Genomic DNA, 23703 nt, shown 5'->3' with positions numbered 1-23703 from the left:
ATCATATAGAGGTCAAGTACCTCGCAATGAAATCAACTATTGTGAATCGTTCATAATGTATATGAACGGGTCCTTTCAGTTGGTATCAGAGCGATGGTCTTAGCGAACCAGGTCTTGCATTAGTGTGTCTAACTGATAGTTGTTTAGATGCATTAGTGAGTCTGGACTTCGACCGTGTCTGCATGTCAAAAGTTTTGCTTATCATTTAGTGTCGAAATTTATTTGCTTATTATCCTTAAAGTCTAGACACGTCTTACTGCCTCTATTGCATAGACAGTGTATAGATAAATTCATATCTTAGCATATCTGTTATTGTTACCTTTGCCTGACAGCTTCCGTAAATTCCTCCGTAACTTATGGGATTTTAGTATTATATATGCATATGTAAATTATGTATTGCAGGGTACTAATCTACATCCTGTAATCTATTTCTTATCGAAAATTCTTCATCTGGTCGTACGAGATATATCCCTCAACCAGTTCGAATTCCTCAAATTCCTACAGCTATTTCGATATGGAGTTTCACCTAAGCTCCGAAAGCAGTGTCACCAAAATTAATCAACCAATTCGTCTGATGGGTTCGTAGTCGACTTAACCGATGGAGACGAGAAGAAGGCGATCCTTTCCACCAACCAACTTCACCTCCAGGTGAAGAACCTGATGCACTTATCGGCGAACCTATCCGAAACACCATTTTCACACTCATTTCCAGAGTATCTCGCCAAGATTATATTCTATCTAAAATTCTAAACCGTATTCATTCGCTCGTTCCAACTGACAATCACCCCGAAATAATAGAAGAAGTTAACAAACTTCGCGCTCGAAAAATAAATTTGGAGAACATGGTGCAAAACGTACCAGCTTCAGCAACATCACTGACACCAGCAGTACCACCATCAGCAACATTAACAGTGCCATCAGTAACAGCACCAGTACCACCAACAATCCAAGTTTCAACAATCCATGCCTCAACATCTCATTATGTACCTCGAGTATAATCATCGTTCTACAAATCGTTCTACATAAACTATCTTCGTCCTTCATAGCGATTATGTAATCTCTAATGTTTTAGAGATTATGTACTCTGGTTCTAGCCTTAAATCTGATGAGTTTAATATCGCATTGACTCATTAAATCCATGATTTCGTCTGAAGAAAATATATATGTATATATGTTTTCATAAACATTGTAATTAAAAATTCTTTTGTACAAACTGATAATGGAGAAAATATTTTAACGGGTAGGTAATACCCGAGGAATATTTAGTTTCACATTAATAAGTTACACTGTACGAATCTGATTCAATAGTCATTTACCATCCTACTTACATCCGCAGATATACGAATCCGTTCACCACAGAATAACCATTTTTATTCGATTTCATTTTGACTTATCAGAATCCAACAAGTGGCATAATGAAGAAAACATTGGACAATTAAAATGAATTAAAATATTGATTATAACATATGAAACTAAACAATTCTTCAAGTCTGCCACTTGATTTCATCTAAAACCTCATTTGTATCTTGACGATTACAATCTGCGTACAAACCTTTCATGATTCTTGAAAACACCTCAATCGATAGGATGAACCAACCGCACTTCATCTACGGAAGAAGAGATTGATGCATATAGTTATGCACCTGAAAACACTCAGAACCTGTGTAAACATTTAACACGTGTCTGTGCTAGCTCCTTTGGCATTATTATTACCCAAAATAACTTGGTAATTCCTTTCAAAGTAGCAAATTTTGACACAGCTCCAGCAAGTCAACTTCGACTTTTCGTTCAAAACCACCTTATTATCACCTTGATTTATATGTATGCTCTTTTATTGTTACCGGAGAATCTTTTATATTCCATCATATTACCATCAGCGTTTAATCATCTAAAAACACAATTCTCTTGAAACCACAACGGATGAATAACCGACGATTCAGATATGGCTGCATTAAATGCAGAGGAAACAGTAAAATTGTAGATGGCCTAGATGGCCAAGAGTTTGATGATAAAGAATGGAGTGTTGGGAATGCTCGATAGAAAATTTGGTACTGAAAAACAGATTGAGCTAACCATGGAGGAGACCAAGGACTAATACAATGACCAAATTCTATATTCAAAGAATCCAGGTAACGCTGGATCCAATGAAGTCTTCAACAAATATCTTGCTCCTTATTCATGTTAAAATCTTGCGAAAAATCTTTCTTCATCAACCTTCGAACTTAGAAATTCCAAAATATCATCATAAATATCTTCGATATTTCTGAGGATATTTTCATAAATATTCTTGTTCGAAATTATCTACCTCTTCGTGTTTTCTGTATTCTATTATATTGGAAATTTCTGTAAAATCTAAGTATAAATTATGAATGAATTGTGGAGAAATGTTGGGAATTGAAGCATGGGTTAGTATAATATAATGACACTTGGCCAACGTGATTATATTACAGTAAGTCAGGCTGAGTTTCTAATGGAACGTGATGATTCACAGATCATACCGTCATCACGTGCCATGTTACATAACTCTTTCATTCTACTTAACTTCTGAACATATCAAGAAAATGTATTCTTGATGGTTCTATCTTTCGTGATGTTGATAAATTTGAAAATCAAATCGTGCTATCACGTTCCTTCCTGCTTAGAACATTATAATCATTTGAAACTCTATATCTACAAATTCTGGACCATTATTCACTTGACTTGAAGTCGGGAAGAGAAAACAAAAGCATAGAGCTTCGAAATATAAGGGAGAATATAAAGCCCGATAACAACACATAAATTACAAACTGTGTATATCAATGTTTATCGCAACATAAAGACACGGGAGAATTAAAAACACTATAACCCTAAGGGCGAAGTAGAAGAAAACAGATTCCTCTGGTGGAAGTTGAAAAAGGAGAATGATTATTGAGATAGTACGGATAAGGACAAGGATCAAAACTGGATTTAGCATTTTCAAAAATCTTTTGGAAGTATGAATGGAGGAAGAAAGTATAGGAATGGTGAAAATAATGGAACGGAAGAAATTCATTTATGGTAAAAATACCAGACAAAGCAATCGAGACAGATGATCGCATTTAATTATAGAAATCCTAATTTCCATAAATCCCGAAGAATCGGATCTTATAGATATCCAAGATTTTCTTTTAAATTCCTTGAATCCCGTAATTCAACCGTTTCTAAGTCAATAGTTAAGACGAACTTTGTTTTAATCATTGCACTCTTTTGTGATAGTTTCACTCATACGCTTCGAGTAATCGAATCGTTTTATCCAAATTATTCGATGGTGATAAAACTCTATTTATCAACTCATATTTGTCATGAAAACATTTTTATTGTTATCCATGACGACCTCACTCAAATTTCGGAACGAAATTTCTTTAACGGGTAGGTACTGTGACGACCCGGGAATTTCCGACCAAATTTAAACTTAATCTTTATAAGATTCTGACACTATAAGCAAAATCTGTAATATTGAGTTGTTAAAAACTTTGAACTGTGTTTAATATATTCATTTGACCATCGACTAGTTCCGACGATTCACGAATAACTGTTTGTAAATAGATATATAATAAATATGTATTAAAGTATTCATATTTACATAAATAATATATGATGTGACAAAAAGTTTAAAAATATAAAAGTAATGACAAATTATATTATTACTACTTCCATTATTATTAATATCATTATTAGTGATATTAACAAATGTTAAATATTAAGAATTTTAGTAAATTTAAAATTTTATGATTATCAAAAGTATTATCATTAACTTGATCTCTAAAAATTATCATTTTAATTAAAGTTATTATCTTCATCATTATTATTAGAATTATTATGATATTAATAACATTGTTATCTCTATTATCTCTATTATTAGTTTCATTATTGTTATTAATATTAATACTATGTATTTATGTTTGTACTATCAATATTAGTGTGTTCCTTTATATGTTTAATAAGCTGATATAGATATAATTAGATATACATAAATACAAATACAAATATATTATACTCATAAATACAGTTATGTATTTTATAAATACATATAAAAGATATATAGATATACAATACTGAGATATACATATATAAAAACATATACATCTGTATTCCGTTTCCATCACAATCCTACTGGTTTAAATATTCGTTTTATGTCCATAAAGTTAACAACCCCGATTGAATTATCAGATAACACAACTATACTTAAATCAATAATATTCTAGATGGAAACAAAAATGTTAGATATCAAATCCTCAATCGTACAAATTGATTCCATTTGTTTCAATAACAAATAAGAGTAGTTAAAAGTGATTTCTTTTCTTAATTTTTATCTTCTGACAGAATATTTGATTGTCGAACGAATCAAGCTACAATACAAGTGTTAATTGATTAAGTTTAAGATGTAAAGATATCGGTTAATCTCTATATCAACTTCTACTAATACAATTCGATGGAAAAACAGAAAAATCAAAATAGAAATATTAATATTACTTACACATACACTTGTAATTAATCAAGTAACCTATAACCACCAAACCCATTCCCTTTCGTGAACCTCATTGGAACAACCTTCAAACACGACCATCACCACCGTGATTTGACAACCCAAGAACCACCTCCAGATCAACCAACAATCGATGGGTCACCATGAAACACCTTAACTATCACCTCACCATCAATTCATATTAAAATTCGCAAACTATCTTCTTGTTTCATTCGTGAACCACCACAGCCCAAACACCATCACATTCCTCTCATCTCTTCCCTTTTCTTTCTTGTTGCAGTCGATTAAGACAGTCACCTACATCGTTACCTGCAGTTGCAATAGATATACATATATTTTTATTACCTCGATCACTTAAATAACCACCATCACTTTGCAACCACCAACATAAACAATTATTGGTTGATGTTATGACAGCCATTCGAAACAGATCCAACACATTGAATAACCACTCAACACCACGTAAACATCACCATCTGTCGCCACTACACCAACAACAACCACAAGTACATTTTTTTTTCTCTTCTTCTTCTTTCACGATGACTACTGCAGCGTGGTAGGGTTTTCCTTCTTCTGATTATAACATAGATAATGATATATAGAAGACAATGATAGATTATGGGACACATAATGATGGCAATAAATATAACTAGATGGGACAACTTTTACTTTTGTTTCGAATCCAAAGCCCAACAACAGGACCCTTTTTCTCTCCACTAACTAACCGTAAAGATATTCAGGGTTTGTTAATCCAAATTGTAATGGATTATTATGTGGACCGATCACCATTAACCTATTTTAGTTAGGCCTGCTAGTGGAATGGTATATTAGATGTAGACCATTAACTAAAACCCATTACCAATTAGGAACGATCTCTATCATTGTATGAGGTTTCGGTATAATCATTAAGGGTGCTGTAACAATAGGGTATGTGGTTGAGGTTAATAGATAGTGCAAAGTGATGATAAGTATAATGATGATAAGTATAATGATGATAAGTTATGAATGTGATAATGAATAGATTAAGAATGATGATTAGGTATGATATCGAAATATAGAATACGATATTGATAATGATATCGTGAAAACAATGATGATTCGAGTAAATGATGCTGGAAAGTAATGGTACAAGATGATTTATTTTCCTGAGAATCGTTATATTCCACTATATGTATTCTTGTTTTGGGTTTTAAACTCCTGGGTCGAATTAATTGTGGGCTGCACCATATGAATGGGTTTAAAATTGGGCTGCTTGTTAAGTGGGTTTTGCTTGATAGAAGATGAAGGAAAAACCGAAATACGCGCTATATAAATTATAATCGGATAATATAACATAAATGGATGGGTAGAGCTATGGTGAAGGGTGTTTGTGTTATATGAGAGGTTGCGGGTTCGAGTCCGGGCAAGGGCACTTTTTATTTGGAACTTATTCTTGAGGTAGTTTTCTATTATTATTATTATTATTATTATTATTATTATTATTATTATTATTATTATTATTATTATTATTATTATTATTATTATTAGAATTATTAGAATTAGTATAGTATCATCATTACTAAAAATATCATTATTTTTACTATTAGTATTATTAAGAATTATCATTATTTTATTACCAACTTTAATATTAATAACATTATTATTATTATCATTATTATTAAAATTAACATTTTTAAAAGTATTATCTTTATTATAACTATTATTATTATTATTATTATTATTATTATTATTATTATTATTATTATTATTATTATTATTATTATTATTATTATTATACTATAACAAATATATATTTTATATACCAAAAATATACTAATTACATATACTATAATTATATTAATACTACATTTAATTATATATTAAACATAATTAATTAAGTCATTAATAAAACCCATGATTAAAATAACAATTAAATCACTAATGATATATATAAATTCGTTTGATTACAATTATGTGTATTAATATATATATAAATAATATAGGTTCGTGAATCCAAGGCCAACCTTACAGTTGTTCAATATAGTCATATGTATTTTTACTACAAAATACATTAGGTGAGTTTCATATGATCCCTTTTACTCTTTACATTTTTGGGCTGAGAATACATGCAAATGTTTATTAACTGTTTTACAATATTTATATGCGTAAGTTTCATATGATCCCTTTTACTCTTTACATTTTTGGGCTGAGAATACATGCAAATGTTTATTAACTGTTTTACAATATTTATATGCGTGAGTTTCATTTGCCCTTTTTACTCTTTACGTTTTTAGGCTGAGAATACATGCAAATGCTTTATTAACTGTTTTACAATATTTATATGCATGAGTTTCATTTGATTCCCTTTTACTCTTTACATTTTTGGGACTGAGAATACATGCGCTGATTTTTCAACTGCTTTATTAAATGCTTTTGAACTACATTTTGAACTGTGAATACATGAAATGCTTTTATAAATGTTTGACGAGATAGACACAAGCAAAACATTCCTCGAATGAATTATTATGCAGACAGAAGTTCTGCGGATTGTTATTGAATTATGTGGACATGATAATTGCCACCATTGAATTATGTGGACATGATAATTGCCACCATTGAATTATGTGGACATGATAATTGCCACCATTGAATTATGTGGACATGATAATTGCCACCAATTGATGTGAATGTTATGTATCGAGAGAATGATTTTATACACAGGTTATGTGTATGTTATTTTTGTGCACGAGATATGTGTACGGTTACTAAGATTTATGAAAGATGATTTCGTACACGAGAAAGGTGTACTGTATTTAAAATATATCGTATGTACATTACAGGTGTGTATAGGATTCGGGCCCATTTGTAACATGCAGCATTTAAATCTTGTGGTCTATCAAAATGATGAATTTTTATTATTTATGATAAACTTATGAATTCACCAACCTTTTGGTTGACACTTGAAAGTATGTTTATTCTCAGGTATGAAAGAAATCTTCCGCTGTTCATTAGCTCATATTAGAGACATTACTTGAAGTCATTCATGACATATTTCAAAAGACGTTGCATTCGAGTCATCGAGTTCATCAAGATTATTATTAAGTCAATTATAGATGGATATATCATGAAAGGGTATGCATGCCGTCAAATTTCGATGTAAATGAAAGTTTGTCTTTTTAAAAAAACGAATGTAATGTTTGTAAAATGTATCATATAGAGGTCAAGTACCTCGCAATGAAATCAATTATTGTGAATCGTTCATAATGTATATGAATGGGTCCTTTCACTCACAAGATTTTATATTTGATAAATAATGGCTACTTACAATATTATAGTAATTAATTAGGTTAAATATATATTGTATGCAATAATTACTTATTTAATATATAAGTATCATGATATTATAATATGTAATATATAATTATTATATTAAATGATAAATGGTGGTAAAAGATGGTAAAAAATGAAAATGTTGTTAATCCTATCATAAAAAATACGTAATAGCAATAAATATGTAATATTAGTAGTTTCTGTTTGACTTCTTCATAAATATGTAATAGGTGTTAAAAAATATGATTATAATTCTTATCATATGTAATGTAAAATTTTCAATAATGTTTTTACTATTGTACAATTTCTTTGATTACTTCATTTAATGGTGGGTTTTTATAAAATTATTATTATGTGTGGTCATTCTAATTAATACTCCACTTTGATATTTTTTAATCAAATTTGTAGTCTATAAATATTGACATCTTTGCATGAAGTCTCGGGTTCAAATCTTGAGGTGGTCAGGGAAATGATGGAAAGATTTAAGGAGGATTCCTGATGTGCTGCGTCCACTAGAATATGAGGTCGGATTACTGTCATTCTCGGGTAACTCGAACAGGGAAAACCTTTGATACATATTGATATTTTTTATTTTAGGGCATGCTTGGTATACAATTGTTAATGGCAATGGGAATGATAATGGGAATATTACAGGAATACTATAAAGAAAAGAATGAAATGGAAAATAAAAATTGAATTAAAAAAAAAGTAATATTAACATTAATAAGAGATATATGAAATGGTATTTGATCGCATATATATATATATATATATACATATATATATATATATATATATATATATATATATATATATATATATATATATATATATATATATATATATATATATATATATATATATATATATCAGCCACTTTCATGAGATCACCACTAATTTAATTAGTGTTAGGATCACATGCCAAAACTCAAAAAATACTATTATCTTTTCATTTAAAAATATATTGATGCTCCATTTTTAGTTATGACTCTGACATAACAAGAAGAAGAATAATGGGCACAACACACATACATATTGAAGACTCAAACTCAATTGAAAAGAGGATGAGTGGTAGTTTTAAAGTTAATATGAGAACAAAATTGTTGCATTTCGATAGTTTGAGAGTATTATGAGAAGAAAATTGTTGTACTTTGTAAGTTTGAGAGTTTCATTTCGGTAATATTACAAACATCTGAATAGCATTATTATTAATTTTTATATTTTAAGTCTATAATATTTAAATTTTAGTGCATTATTTAGTAGACTATAATGTTTTAGATGCAACAAATTACTTAAATATATGAATTGTTGTATTTTACAAGTTTGGGAGTTTTATGTGAAGATAATTGTTGTACTTTGGAAGTTTATGAGTTTTATTTCGGTAATGTTACAAACATCTAAATAGCATTATTATTAATATTTATATTTTAAGTCTATAGCATTTAAATTTTAGTGCATTATTTACTAGAGAATAATGTTTTTAGATGTAAAACAAATTACTTGATTATATGTTTTGTGGATGTAACAAATAAATTTTATTATCTAATTTATATAAGCTCAACTTATAATAAAAGTATGATAATTTTGACTTACATTACATGGTTATTAATTATATTGTGGTTATTATCTAGACAAATAATTTATCAGTGTAAGTAGTTTTAACCATTTATAAGCATATGATCACATGTATATAACTACATCATGCGCTATAACACCAGACTCAAATGCACAATTTCTCACAAACACGTATGCATAAAATCCTACTTAAACATATGCAGAATGAGACCAACATCAGGTTTCACTACACGATCAATATGTATTTAGCTAACTCATGCCCTGACACTAACCATTCGATACATAAATTTATAAATGTTGAACTTTGGGATAAGCCGTGCAACGCACGGGCATTGTCCACTAGTATATATATAAATTTGTTTAATATGTTATGTATTACTGTAATACGGATTATATGTTATTAATTAATATATAAGTTATTTCATCTTAATATGTTATTGTATTATCTTTACATGTTGCATTCTGTTTCGTATGTGGTTGCACATTTATGTTGGATGTTCATGTTTTACATCTTCATATGTTATGTATTATCAATCAATTGGAATGCTAATAATTAACTACCAAACAGAAGATAACATATTCCAGTTCTTATAGGCGATATGATTTAATAATATCAATGATCAATTTCATTATATTATATGAAAATAAAAGACGAAAAAAAAGAATTTGAAATCGTCAAACCGGACCGGGCCAAACTGGACCAAACCGGACAGTAAGACAACTTTCTTGGTCCGGTCCGGTTTCATATATGTTGAAACCGTGGATGCCGGTTTGGTTTGAAATTTAGTCGAAACCGGACCAAACCGGACCGTGAACACCCCTAATATGTACAATATTTAAAACAAATTGTACGAGCTTTTACGAAACACCCTATGAACACATGTACAAATTTTGAGGCATATTGTGCAACCTTCATATAAAAATTGTATTTTAATTTAAAAAAAAATCAAGAAGCATTTGTTATTACTAATAATTATTATTAACAATATAAATATTTAACTCTTAAGCAAATTTTATTATTATTATTATTACTATAATTATAATTATAATTATAAATTATAATTATAATTATTATTATTCAAATGTTGGTTCTCTTTACGGAATTAACTATGTTACATATGTATGTTAGGTACATGTCTCAATAAAAAGTTGTAATGTAACATTTTATGACAAGGAAAACAGTAGTTATGATGAAAATTGAAAGATGGTGGTGGAAAATGAAGGTAGTTCACTTATTCTGTCCAAATTAGGTACATCAATATGTTTGTAGTTTATCTTTGATTATTTCGGATGCATATGTTTCGAGCAATATATCTGTGGTATGCTTTTGTTTGTAATTATTTACTATATGCATTTTATAAACTTCAATAATTTTGTTATTTTTCCCAATGGTTGGTAACTATTCTCATAAATGGAAAGGGTTAATTTATAATGGTGTAAAATAGTCTCTAAAAGTTTGTGGTTTAATTGACTGATATTTTTTGAATTTTTAGATCTTGGTTGGTTCTCTTGAATTGAGCATAGATAATGTGAGCAAAAACACCGTATTATAAGACATGAATGACATAGAAAATGTGAGTAAAATGTTATTTATGTTATTCAAGTTTCATGGTATTATGGATCATATTAGCTATGTAGAACCCTACAATGACCAAAATGAATATTTTATATGTTCAAAATGGGTACTTTTGAATTAAGCAACATCGCTTCATATTATGTTCAGTTGATAAGAAATTTAACATTATGGTTTTGTTTAGTTGTTCAAATGTCATTAAATTGTAGTCTTAGTGAAAGGTTAGTTTGTCCTATTTAGTTTACAAATATTTGATATAGTTTGACAGTAGTTTTGTACAATGATAAACTGTCACGTCTCCCTATTTCACCACTTTGGGTGGGTCACTTTTTGTTGCAACTAAAAAATAGAATACAATATTAATGATGGATTATGAGTATTGCTGATGAAATTTTACTTTAGAATAATAGTCATATACAATGATGAATTTATATAAGTAGGGAAAATATCTAATGTTTTTGTTTTAAGCTTGGTCATTCCATTGTTTTATTTTCATCAGGTATGAATTATATCTACGGATATTGTATCAAAGATGTTAAACATGGTTTGGTGGTTGAACTTATGATTTAGTTATAGATGTTCTTATGTAGATATACACTATTAATGAGTTCAAATTGTCACCTTAAATGAGTTGAACTTATGATATCGTTTTCTACTTCGATTTTATATATCTTTTTTTCTTGAACAAACTCATAAATTTACGGGTCTTTAAACTAGTATTAGTATTAGTTGCAAAACCCGATCGGTCAGGACTTTTGGAAAATTCGATAATTTTGGGATTAATTGAAGATTAATATAGTAATACATTTAAAAAATAAATTTAAAATTATATGTATAGATATAAAATAAAATCGTAAACATAAATTTTAACATAACTATTTAAAATCATTTATTATTCAAAAACTCTAAAATTCTAATTTATTCTAATTTAAATTAATATTAAGGTGTTAATCAATTTTGACTCTGACCAACTTTGATCAACAAATTGATTTTGATCAATTAATCGACGTTAACCAATTAGTTAAACGAAGTTTGAAAATCAAAAATGACTTGTTCTTAAAAATAAATTATCGAAGATTAATAATCGAGATTTTTTACACTAAATATTAGTAGTATATTTTAAATTGCAACCTAATTGGTCAAAAATGGCCGGCATAATATAAAACACATTTTATCATTAAAACTTTTTTTAATATTAATATTGTAATAATGGCTATATAATGGAGTATAGTATTATTTTAGTTGGAAATAATATTATGGAGTAATAAAAGTTAAAGTTTCAGTTATTTGTTTTACAATTTTACTCAATATTACTTTTTTAATTTCGAATTTTGAGTTTTTAAATTAATGTGAAATGAAAAAAAAAAAAAAGATTTCATCATAAGAGTAAGGCGTGTTTGTTTACTGTCTGGATATCTTATTAGTCTTAAGTCTGCGCGTCTGCAAACGTTTTTACTGTGGACTGTTTGTTTTTCTGAAAACATAAGATAAAATAATGTCTTGTTATGTTTGCAGCCTCGCACACTTAGAAATATGCTTCTAAGTGTTTCAGACAGGATTAAGTTATTTTACAGACATAAAAACAAACAGTCTTTATCATTCAGTACACAGACTTTTAGATCACCTCTTATTTACAGACATGGTTCGCAGATCTTCAGATAAAAACATCTTAAAAAACAACAACACCTAAAAGTCTTGCAATATCTTTAATTTTTTCCAAATTTGCATCTTATTTTATATTTTGTAACTATAAATAATAAAGGTTTCATGCATTAATAAGTAATATATGACGAGTATACTATATTCTAAATGGCATAAATAACTTGCAATCAATTTGATTGGCCAAAATGGCCGACCACATACATAACCACATTTTGAAATCCAATGTTTTTTTTTTATAGTATCAAAATTGTAATAATGCGTGTATAATGGAATACAATATTAATTAAGGAGTTGATATTTTTACTCGTGAAATTGATAAATCTACTCATAATTATGCATAACTAACACATATGTACAACATAAGTACTTTATGCATGATATCACGAAATTTATCAAATTCAAGTGGAATTAACAATGCCCATTAATTAAACTAGTAAAAATATTAAGGAGTAATAAAAGTCAAAGTTTTAATTATTTGTTTTACAAGTTTTACCCTTAATTTTTACTTTTTCATTTTCGACTCTTTAGTTTTTAAATTAATGTGAACTGCAAAAGATTTTATCATAAGAGTAAAGTCTTGCGAGATATTCAATTTATTTCCAAGACTACATATTATTTTATAACTATAAATAAATAATAAAGGTAACATGCATTAAGAAGTAGTACATTATGATTATTCTTGACTTTTATTTAACAGTTACTCTTTATTACAAACATTTCAAGCACCTTAACAAAAGTCCTTCAGGGTTTTTGATAAACAAATCGTAAAAAAATTATAACCCTTTTATTTTACTGTTAAATTAAGATAAGAAAAGTATTCAATTTATATTTGTTTGATTTGTTTAAAAATAGAAAATCAAGTCATGTGAATTTAAACTTCATTGTAAGTGCGGACGTTTCAAAACTAGTTGTGAAGTGTATTTGAAACTAAAGTATGCAAGTCACGTGTTATTATCCCCTTATCTAAAAGATAAAGTGATGAATGGTAACTCAATTTGTGCATAGAAGATTTGTACCACATGCTTGTAAATTTGTACCATCAAAGTCAAGTATTAGATGTCAGAATTTGAAGAAGACGTCGAAGATACTCCCAAAAGCAACGAGATAGGCATTAACCATGATGGTATTGAACAACCGTCCGGTGATAGTAAACATATTTCCGGCGATAATCGTGATCGGTGCAGCAGATGGGCTGAAGACAAAGAGTCGGGGTGTCTAGGGTTAAGGGACATTTTCCAAGAAAATAATCATGGCAATGTCGAGCATGATAATCTTGGGTATTGTTCCAAGAGCCCTATTCCAAACCCTAAAATTAATTCTGACAATTCTCCAGGTAACGTTTCATTCTCTAGCACACCAACGGGCCCCAATTGTGTTAGGGATACAGTTAGTAGTCCTAAGGAGGTGGGCCAGAATACTGAAGTTAATACATCGATGCCACAAGCCCAATCGGCCCAATCAAATGGCAAGGTACACAGGCAAGATATAGATGGTGTTGGGCCTAATCAAAGCGAGCCATCTATGGATAGCCCAATAAAGGCAAATGGTAATTCTATGGGGCCAGAAGTTACTGTTCCTACTACCAACAATTTAACAGATACAAATAATGTAATTGGGGAAAATGAATTTGGGGAAATAAAGACAAGGAAGAAGACTACAAAGATGAAATCATATCTAAAGCAAAAAATCAAATCAAAGGGGCTCCAGATGAATTCAAAGAACGGGGAACAATCTACAAAAGAGTGTTGTTGGTCAAACATCTGTAGATGGAAATCGTCTTCTCGGATGATAAAAATCAAAAACGTCGCTAGAAAAGGCAGGAATGGAGATCAGCCATTACGCTCGGAATGTTCTTCTTGCGCAGGTAGAAGTAGCACCTCTACCACAAATGCCTGTGGAAATAATGCCAATTTCAAACCGGTACAATCTGATGACAAAGATTCTCCCAATTCGAAGCAATCGAAAGAAGTTCGTGAGTTTGGTTAAAAACTTGGACTTAAGTGGAAGGTTAAGCCTTCCCATCTGTAAGTTCTATTTTCCACCTCCTTTCGTTTTGATTCTACAATTTAATGAAGATAATTTCACTCAACATTAGAGGTTTCAAACTTGCGAGTGGGAAAAGTAAATTTGGGTGGGTTAAAAGTATTTTGCATAAAGAAAAACCGTGTTTTATGGCAATACAGGAAACGAAATTGCGCACTGTAAATAATTGTTGGGTGGCCTCAATGTGGGGCTCTCCGACCTGTGATTTCATACAAAAGGAAATTATCGGGAAATCTGGGGGACAACTCCTAATTTGGGATACAGACAAATTCGAAGCTGTCAGTACTATTATCTTTGACTCAGTTATTGGGGTACGTGGTAAATGTAAACAGTCGGGGGAAGCACTTAATGTACTCAATATTTATGGTCCACATGACGATCAAGGCAAGCTAAAACTTTGGGAGTCATTGTTGAATCTTGTAAAGCGTGATGAAAAAGAAGCTTGGCTAATATGCGGTGATTTCAACGAGGTAAGGGAGCGATCGGAAAGGCTTAATTGTGAATTTATCGAAGGTAGGGCTAAAAGATTCAGCAATTTCATTGAGAATTGTAATCTGATGGAGATCCCTTTAGGCGGTAGGCTGTTTACTCGTGTTAGTGACGACGGCACTAAGTTTAGTAAATTGGACAGGTTATTGGCATCCGAAAAATTCTGTGAAGTGTGGAAAAATCTGTCGGCCATTACGTTGGATAGGAAACACTCGGATCATTGTCCAATTATGCTCAATGATGTCGAAAAAGATTTTGGTCCAAAACCTTTTAAATTATTCGACGCATGGCTTGACGAAGAAGATATTGATCAAGTCATCACGGAAGCATGGAATGATCCGATACGGAATATCAATCGTAAAGATTGTGTCTTTAGAAACAAACTCAAGAAAGTTAAAGAGGCATTAAGGGTGTGGAGTTTCAAAAAGTTTGGTAATTTAGATGGCGAGATAGAGGTTCTAAAAAACACTGCTACAAATCTGGAGCTGAAGGCTGAATACGATCTGCTGGACGAAAATGAAAAAATATTATGGAATAAGGCACGAAAACAGTGGCTGGAAAAAGAGTCAATTAAAACAAATATGCTTAAACAGAAAGCACGTGTTAGATGGATTCTGGAGGGTGATGAAAACACAAAATTTTTTCACTCGATTATAAAGAGGAAGAATAACAAATGTAACATCCGTGGGTTAAATATCGGTGGGGTGTGGAATGACAACCCGACTACCATTAAATGTGAGGTATACAAACACTTCAAAAGTGTATTTGGGGAAAGAAGTTTTGATAGACCAAGTCTTGAAGATTTATCGTACCCAACCTTTTCGACAGTTGATGCCCAAGCACTCGAACTACCTTTTAGCGAAAAAGAAATTCATGAGGCGATTCTCGATTGTGGTAGCACAAAGGCGACAGGCCCGAATGGTTTCAACATGCGATTTTTCAAAAAATATTGGGACATTATCAAAGTTGAACTCATCGAGGCAATTGTTTGGTTTTGGGAAAAAGGTGAATTCTCGAAAGGGTGTAACGCGTCTTTCATCACTCTAATCCCGAAAAAAATGATCCGTTGGGACTTGGTGATTTTCGCCCAATTAGTCTTATTGGTAGCTATTATAAGAACATTGCGAAACTACTCTCAAATCGACTAAGGAGGGTAATACCGGCACTAGTGGGGCCCGAGTAAAGTGCTTTCTTGAAAGGGAGATTTATTCTAGACGGAGCTTTAATCGTAAACGAGACCATTGTTTATATGAAAGCAAAAAAAACAGAAGGGCTTACTTTTTAAGGTTGATTTTTAAAAGGCGTTTGATTGTATTAACTGGGATTTCCTCATGGAAGTGATGAATTGTATGGGATTTGGCTCGAAATGGAGAAATTGGATTTTAGCTTGTTTGAAATCCGCTTCTATCTCAATCCTTGTGAATGGATCACCGACTAGAGAGTTTTCTTTAGGCCGAGGGGTTAGGCAAGGAGACCCATTATCACCTTTCTTATTTATACTCGCTTCCGAAGGACTAAACATCCTTGCCAAGGTTGCCTTGGAAAAGGGACTTTTCAAAGGAGTGGAAATTGGGATTGATAAAGTTCTCGTTTCACATCTTCAATATGCGGACGACACCATTTTTATTGGAGAATGGAGTAGGAAAACATGTCTAGCTTACAAAACTTGCTCAAATGTTTCGAACTTGCTTCCGGATTAAAAGTAAACTTCCACAAGAGTTGTTTGTATGGTATTGGGGTCAATTTTGAAGAGGTTAATCATGTGGCAAATCGAACCGGGTGCCAAGTGGGTAAATTCCCTTTTACCTATCTCGGTATTCCTATTGGTGCAAAGATGAACAAATTAAAAGATTAGGATGTTGTGATCGGAAAATTCAAAGCAAGACTCTCGGATTGGAAAATGAAAAAGTTGTCATTTGGAGGAAGGGTAACTCTTATCAAATTGGTCCTCAATAGCCTTCCTTTGTATTTCTTCTCGCTTTTTCGTGCTCCCCAATGTGTGTTGAAAGTTCTTGAGAGAGTGAGACATTCTTTTTTTGGGGCTGGTCGGAATTAGGTTCTAAACTATCTTGGGTAAAATGGGATAGTGTAATTGCACCTTATGGGTTTGGGGGATTAAATTTCGGGTCACTAAAAAGTAAAAATCTGGCACTATTGGGAAAGTGGTGGTGGAGGTTCAAAACCGAAACCAATGCTTTTTGGGTCAAAATAATCCGAAGTATACATGGCATGGATGGGGGGTTGGGTTCGAAGAGTAATTCTTTTCGGGCCCCATATCCTGGTATTTGGCATAACATCATTTTGGCAGGTAATGTATTGGAAGATATTGGAATCACATTCAGGTCCTCTTTCTACAAAACAGTCCGAGACGGATCATCGACATCCTTCTGGAGAGACAACTGGATTGGTGAAGGCCGGCTATGCAATCTGTTCCCAAGGCTATTCAGGCTCGAAAAGTTCAAGGAGGCGTTAGTCAAGGATCGAATAGATATGACAGCACCAACTCTCGCAACTTGTTTCGACTGGTCACGACACCCAACTGGCAGAACAGCAACAGAATTAAATAATCTTATTATTTTGTTAACAGGTTACACTTTCGATCAAAGCAGGCCCGATACATGGAGTTGGACGCTATCTCAAAGTGGACGATTCACTGTCAAAGAACTCTCGTACATCATCGACGAACATGCACTATCTGATAGTTTCTCTTCCCAGGCGACTTTAAGAAACAAATTGGTTCCAAAGAAGCTGGAAATATTCGCGTGGCGGGCCTCCAGGAAAAGACTCCCGGTTAGAGTTGAGCTCGACAAAAGGGGCATCGACTTGCATAGCATTAGATGTCCATTATGTGATGACGATTTAGAAACGACGGACCACACGCTTGTCTTTTGCAAACATGCTATTGAGGTTTGGAATCGGGTTTATGGATGGTGGGGTCTTGGCAACTTTGCAAATTTTAGCACATATGAAATCTTCAAAGGCATCACACCGGTACACATGTCACCTCTTGGTAAGGAAATCTTTCAAGCGGTTGAATGGACTTGTGCTTATTTCATTTGGAGAAATCGAAACAACTTGGTCTTTCGCGGTAAAATGTGGAATGCTCCAATAGCCCTAAATGAAATTCAAGTCAGAACGTTCGAATGGATCTCCCACCTTCTCAAAGGAAAAAGAATTGATTGATTGACATGGTTAAGTAATCCAAATCACTATCTAACCTTGTCCTAAGTCGTGTACTAATCATATTTGTGTAGGTATTCAGCATAGTTTCGAGTCGGGTTGTTTGCTTGCTCGCAAACATATGAGTATTTTGTTTTGTTTTGTATCTCGTGTACGATCAGTTGGTTAATCATTTTTGGTTCCAACTTCCCATTGTAAATTTGTTATAGTAATATATGCTTGCTTTTCAAAAAAAAAAAAAAAAAAAAAAAAAAAAAAAAAAAAAAATAATGATAACAAAAATAACAAATTTAATGAATTGAAAAGTTTGTTTATAGCTGATTTCTGATTCTAAAACTTTAGTGTTTGGTTGAAAGTTGTCTAAAGTGAAATAATGACAAATATTTATGAATGGTTAAATGGGGTAGCGAAGTAACAATTATTAGAATCAATACCTTCATTAAATATCTGATATTCAAACATCATAGAAAACAACAATGATATTTTTGTTTTTGATGAAATTTGTGAAAAGTTGAAAAAGATAACCAAATCGAGTACGATGAGATTGTAGATTTGTAGCTAAGGGAGTTATAAATAGTTCATGACCATATAATAATAGTTAGCTAATGATCATTTCTCTCTCTCTTTGTTTCGGTAATTCTCTAGTAGCTAATGATCTTAAATAGTTCAAAAATATTGGCTTAAATGAATCCTATGTGGTTGATATTTTCATTTGGTGGTGGCAACCATAAGTTAAGAAGGTGTTAGCATGTTCAAACTGAATAGTCTTTATGATGCTTATGTTTTAGCTAAAGTGAAAGAAGAAACAAACAAGTCGATGAAGAGGTTGAAACGAAATCCTACTGAATTATTGATAACAAAAATAACAAATTAGATGATTTGGAAAGTTTTTTATAGTCGGTATTCTAATTCTAAAACATTAGTTTTTAGTTGAAAGTTGTCTGGTTATAAGTTGCTACATATTCTAAATTTGTATTTAGCTGTTGAATGGCTAAATGGAGCGGCGAAGCAACAATAATTTGGCACCAAGATCTTCATTAGAAACTAAAAATTCAAGCATCATAGAAAACAACGGTGATATATTTGTTTAGATGAAATTTTTGAAAAAATTGAAAAAGATAACCAAATCGAGTATAATCGGGTTGTAGAAGAGGGTATTTAAAATGCAGTTGTGGTTAGTTAAAGGATCTGTCAGTCACTAATATTTGCATTAGCTCGAGTCATCTATTATATTAAAATTCGTTTGCATCTATTAGTTTGAGTGAAGGATATATTATTGGAACCATTCAGATGGACCAAAAGAATTTAAATTGTGGGATAGAAAGGACCGTAACTGTTGAAAAGGTTAACTCGATGAAATAGAATATTGAGATAGGAAAGGCTATATATATATATATATATATATATATATATATATATATATATATATATATATATATATATATATATATATATATATATATATATATATAGTGGACCAATCTATGGATAAGCACTAAATGGGGCACAAACTGGATAAGTAAAATTTCAATTTTTTTTTAAAAAAAAAACGATCCTTTAATATGCAAATAGAAGAAAACGAAAAAATTTTAAAAAGTTTTTGAACAAAATCGTTCGAAAATCGATGATGAATGGTAAACATCGATGATGAATGGTAAAATTAACCATTCATCTGGTTAATTTATCATTCATTTTTGTTCGCGATGAATGATAAAATTAATCAATGCTAAAAAAAAGCAGATGAATGGTTAATTTAACCATTCATCTGTTTATGATGAATGATAAAAAAACAGATGAATGGTTAATTTAACCATTCATCTGGTTTTTTTTAGCATTGATTAATTTTATCATTAATCGTAAACAAGATGAATGATAAATTAACCCGATGAATGGTTAATTTTACCATTCATCATCGATTTTTGAAAGATTATGAAAAAAATTGATTAGATGTGCATTTTAATGCAGATTTATGAATGTAAAAAAAAAATTTCAAAAAAAAAAAAAAAATTTATTTTGCTTATCCGGTTTATACTCCTTTTAAGCTTATCCATGGATCGTGACCCTATATATATATATATATATATATATATATATATATATATATATATATATATATATATATATATATACTCATATTGAAACTGAGATATTTTCAGAAAGAAAACGTCACCAAACATGAGAATACAAACACATGTACCGGAACAAGGCTCGCACCTAGAAAGCTATAATGTTACAAATCTAATTTACTATCTATATATAACTGAGCCTCGTGCGCCAATACCAATTAAGCAACGCTAACGATACTAACAAAGAAGAAAAACAAACTTAACAAACTCGAGCAAAAAGCGACACGCAACACAACCAAAACGTAGGGCAAGCTAAAGCGCAATCTTTTTTAGATTACCGTTGATCGTATCACGGCAAAGCTTTTTTCCTGCTCGGTTCTCCAACCTAAAAGGATGGCTGTATAATGTTTACTCAAGAGATTTCATTTATTTTTCAGTGGAAAAAATCACCTAGATCGTTACTTGCAAGTAAAAATGTTAGTTATGAAACTTACCGTGGAGATGTGACTATTGCTTTAAATAAAGCTCATTTTTTCATTAAAGTCAAAACTTCTAAAGTTTGATTTATAAAAATGACTTAAAAGAAAACTTTTGAATTTCTTTTATTATATATGACATCATGCAAATCAAAAAAGAATAATGATAAAACATTTTCAAGACGTCACTATGACGTTATCTTCAAAAATTAAAAAAATCATGCGTTTGACGTCATGCTAACGTTAACAATTAAAAAATTTAGGCATGATGTCTTGTTGACGTTAACATAAAAAAAACATACACATGGCGTCATGCTAACATCATCATTTAGAGAAATCATGTTAACTTTTCACACTGTCCAAAACGTCCAATTAAAAATCTCTTTTTCCGCGATTTAATATAATTAGTAACACCTATTTTATACGAGTATTAGTTAACATTTAGTGAATTAATATTTAAGATCAATGAATATTACATACACTTACTTTACTGATCCGATTATTTATGAAAAAAGATGGCTTAAACTTAATAATAAACTGTAGTAAAAAATTTACATGTAAGATGGTTAAATATAATGTAACATTTGGGATAACATTACAAAATATGGAGCTTTTATATTCTTTGAGTATTATATCCATTAACAGTCACTTGTTTATATGTTATCAATGTTTAATTTATTATTAGACCATCTAATTAACTAATATTACAAGTATAGATAATTATAGTCAACTACTTTATACACCTAAAATTAAAGCATATACTAGTATCACAATTTATTAAACCATGAAAATGTAAATATTAAAATGTTACAACACTAGCTTTATGTACGAGGTTTTAGGTACTAGTAGTATAATTAAATATTAAATTAAATATAGTGTGACATCTAAGCACTTCATTGTGTAATTAAATCAAAACCAGTTAAAATTAATGGAATTATCTATCGTGTGCTTTAAAGCACGCGATAAGAACATTATTACATTAAAGATTTAAATCCTAACAACCATCACGATTTTTGATTTTTGTCAATTTACATATACACCCTTTGTTTTCAAACAAATTTAATGTAAATAGGTAAAGGGTGAATTACGATAAATTATATTTATATGTACTAATTATTACACCTTAAATATTAAATGTAATAGTAACTTTATTGTATGTCTTTAGGACACACATTGAACAAACTCAAAATTAATATAAAAGTATTACTATTAAATGAATTAAAGTTACCTATATATAATTTATTTGAGATATGTTAGTATCAGACAAAATTTTCACACAAGTACTTTAAATGTGCTACTAATAACCAATCAAAACAATTTATTCTTTATCTTTTGTGATTCTCTTTCTTAATTTTATGGGGCTATATTATTGTGTAGTTGATTTGTGTTAAAACTTAGTGAATAAATCACTTATATATCTATTTATTACGGAGTATTAAATAGATAAATATATCGAGTTAATCACTGCTTTTGATAAATACTCCGTAAATAGTTTAAGACTTATATAAGATGTTGTGCTCATCATTGTTGCAACATTGCAACAAATCAATTCAAGGATTTAAACTTCATTTGAAAAAATTGTACAACTCTACCTCTAAGTTTCTCTTACAAGTTCACCTTTATATTTTTTAGATGGTTATCATTTCAAATAATATATGCAATTGTACAATTGTATTACTATTCGATCAACGATATCATCATATCATTATAGTGACTACTACAAATCGGCTCATTTAGTGCCCCTCATATAGACGCGTTCCTCAATCCACGCGTCTAATTAAGAAACATGAACACGTCTAAATGGTTAATTTTTGTTAAAAAAACTGGAACACCTCTAAATGTAAGTCAGAACACGTCTAATTAGAATCCTACAACACGTCTAACTAAGGGTAACACCTCTTATTGGTAACCACGTCTTATAAGTTTTACCGGGAACACGTCTATTTGACAACACGTCTAATAAGTTGTACCAGGCACACGTCTAAGTGACAACACATTTAATTAACTTACCCCAGACACGTCTAATTTAGTTTGATCAACACGTCTAATTGTAACACGTCTAAATTACTTAGAAGGCACACGTCTAATTAGTTTATCACGTCTAATATGCTGATAACACTAACACCGTAAACAAATTAACAGGTTATGTCGGTTAACATTAACGTGGGTAGAAGAGATCAATTAGGAGCTAGTTTAAATTTGGAATGAATTTGATTTAAGGAATGAGTATTTTTCTCAAGAGATAAGTATGAATATATATTATAATACAAAAATAACTATAATATATATATATATTTATATCTATCTATCTATTAACTTATATAAATTACAAATAATCAATATGTGAGCTAGTATATCAACACAGACCTAAACTAGTTCAATTCATACTACGAGTGAAACACAAACAAACAATACATGAGCCAAAATAGCCCAGCAACATCCCAAAAAACAACCTGCAAGTTGTTGAGATTGCAACTAAGGTATATAGCCCAGTTAGTTTGTTATGAGATAAGCCACTTGAACCAATCTAAGATTACAGCCCAGTTAGTTTGCAACTAGGATTGCAACTAAGCTGTTTCGAAAAGATATACAGCCAAGTTACAACACGAGATAAGCACTCGGATTTCAAAGCCACTTGAACCAATATACTCTCGAATTCTGAAGTCTCCTAGATATCCACTCATAAGATAATATTTGTATCTCATTAACTAACATTGAAGCAGTCGAAATTTTTATTTTTGAACACTTTGGAATGTCGTGTTTTCCACAGAATATAACAAAGTCTTAAAGTTAATTACATTGGTTGCACCATTTACATCACCAAAA

The 23703-nt window shown here is 30.7% G+C and overlaps 1 protein-coding gene across 1 annotated transcript; it reads left to right on the top strand.

Annotated features, from left to right (window-relative positions):
* Positions 1-17384: 17384 nt before the first annotated feature.
* On the top strand, positions 17385-18338 carry LOC139870136 (uncharacterized). The gene has a single exon (XM_071858006.1). The coding sequence runs from the start codon at positions 17385-17387 to the stop codon at positions 18336-18338; it is 954 nt and encodes a 317-aa protein (XP_071714107.1).
* The last annotated feature ends 5365 nt before the right edge of the window (positions 18339-23703 follow it).

This window comes from Rutidosis leptorrhynchoides, chromosome 1, assembly GCF_046630445.1.
Source record: "Rutidosis leptorrhynchoides isolate AG116_Rl617_1_P2 chromosome 1, CSIRO_AGI_Rlap_v1, whole genome shotgun sequence".
NCBI lineage: Eukaryota > Viridiplantae > Streptophyta > Magnoliopsida > Asterales > Asteraceae > Rutidosis > Rutidosis leptorrhynchoides.
The sequence above is the reverse complement of the archived record's forward strand: the minus strand, read 5'-3'. Positions and strand labels throughout refer to the sequence as shown.

Excerpts from the sequence above, each read along its gene's own strand:
- LOC139870136 (XM_071858006.1), top strand. The coding sequence starts at position 17,385 with ATGGATGGGGGGTTGGGTTCGAAGAGTAATTCTTTTCGGGCCCCATAT.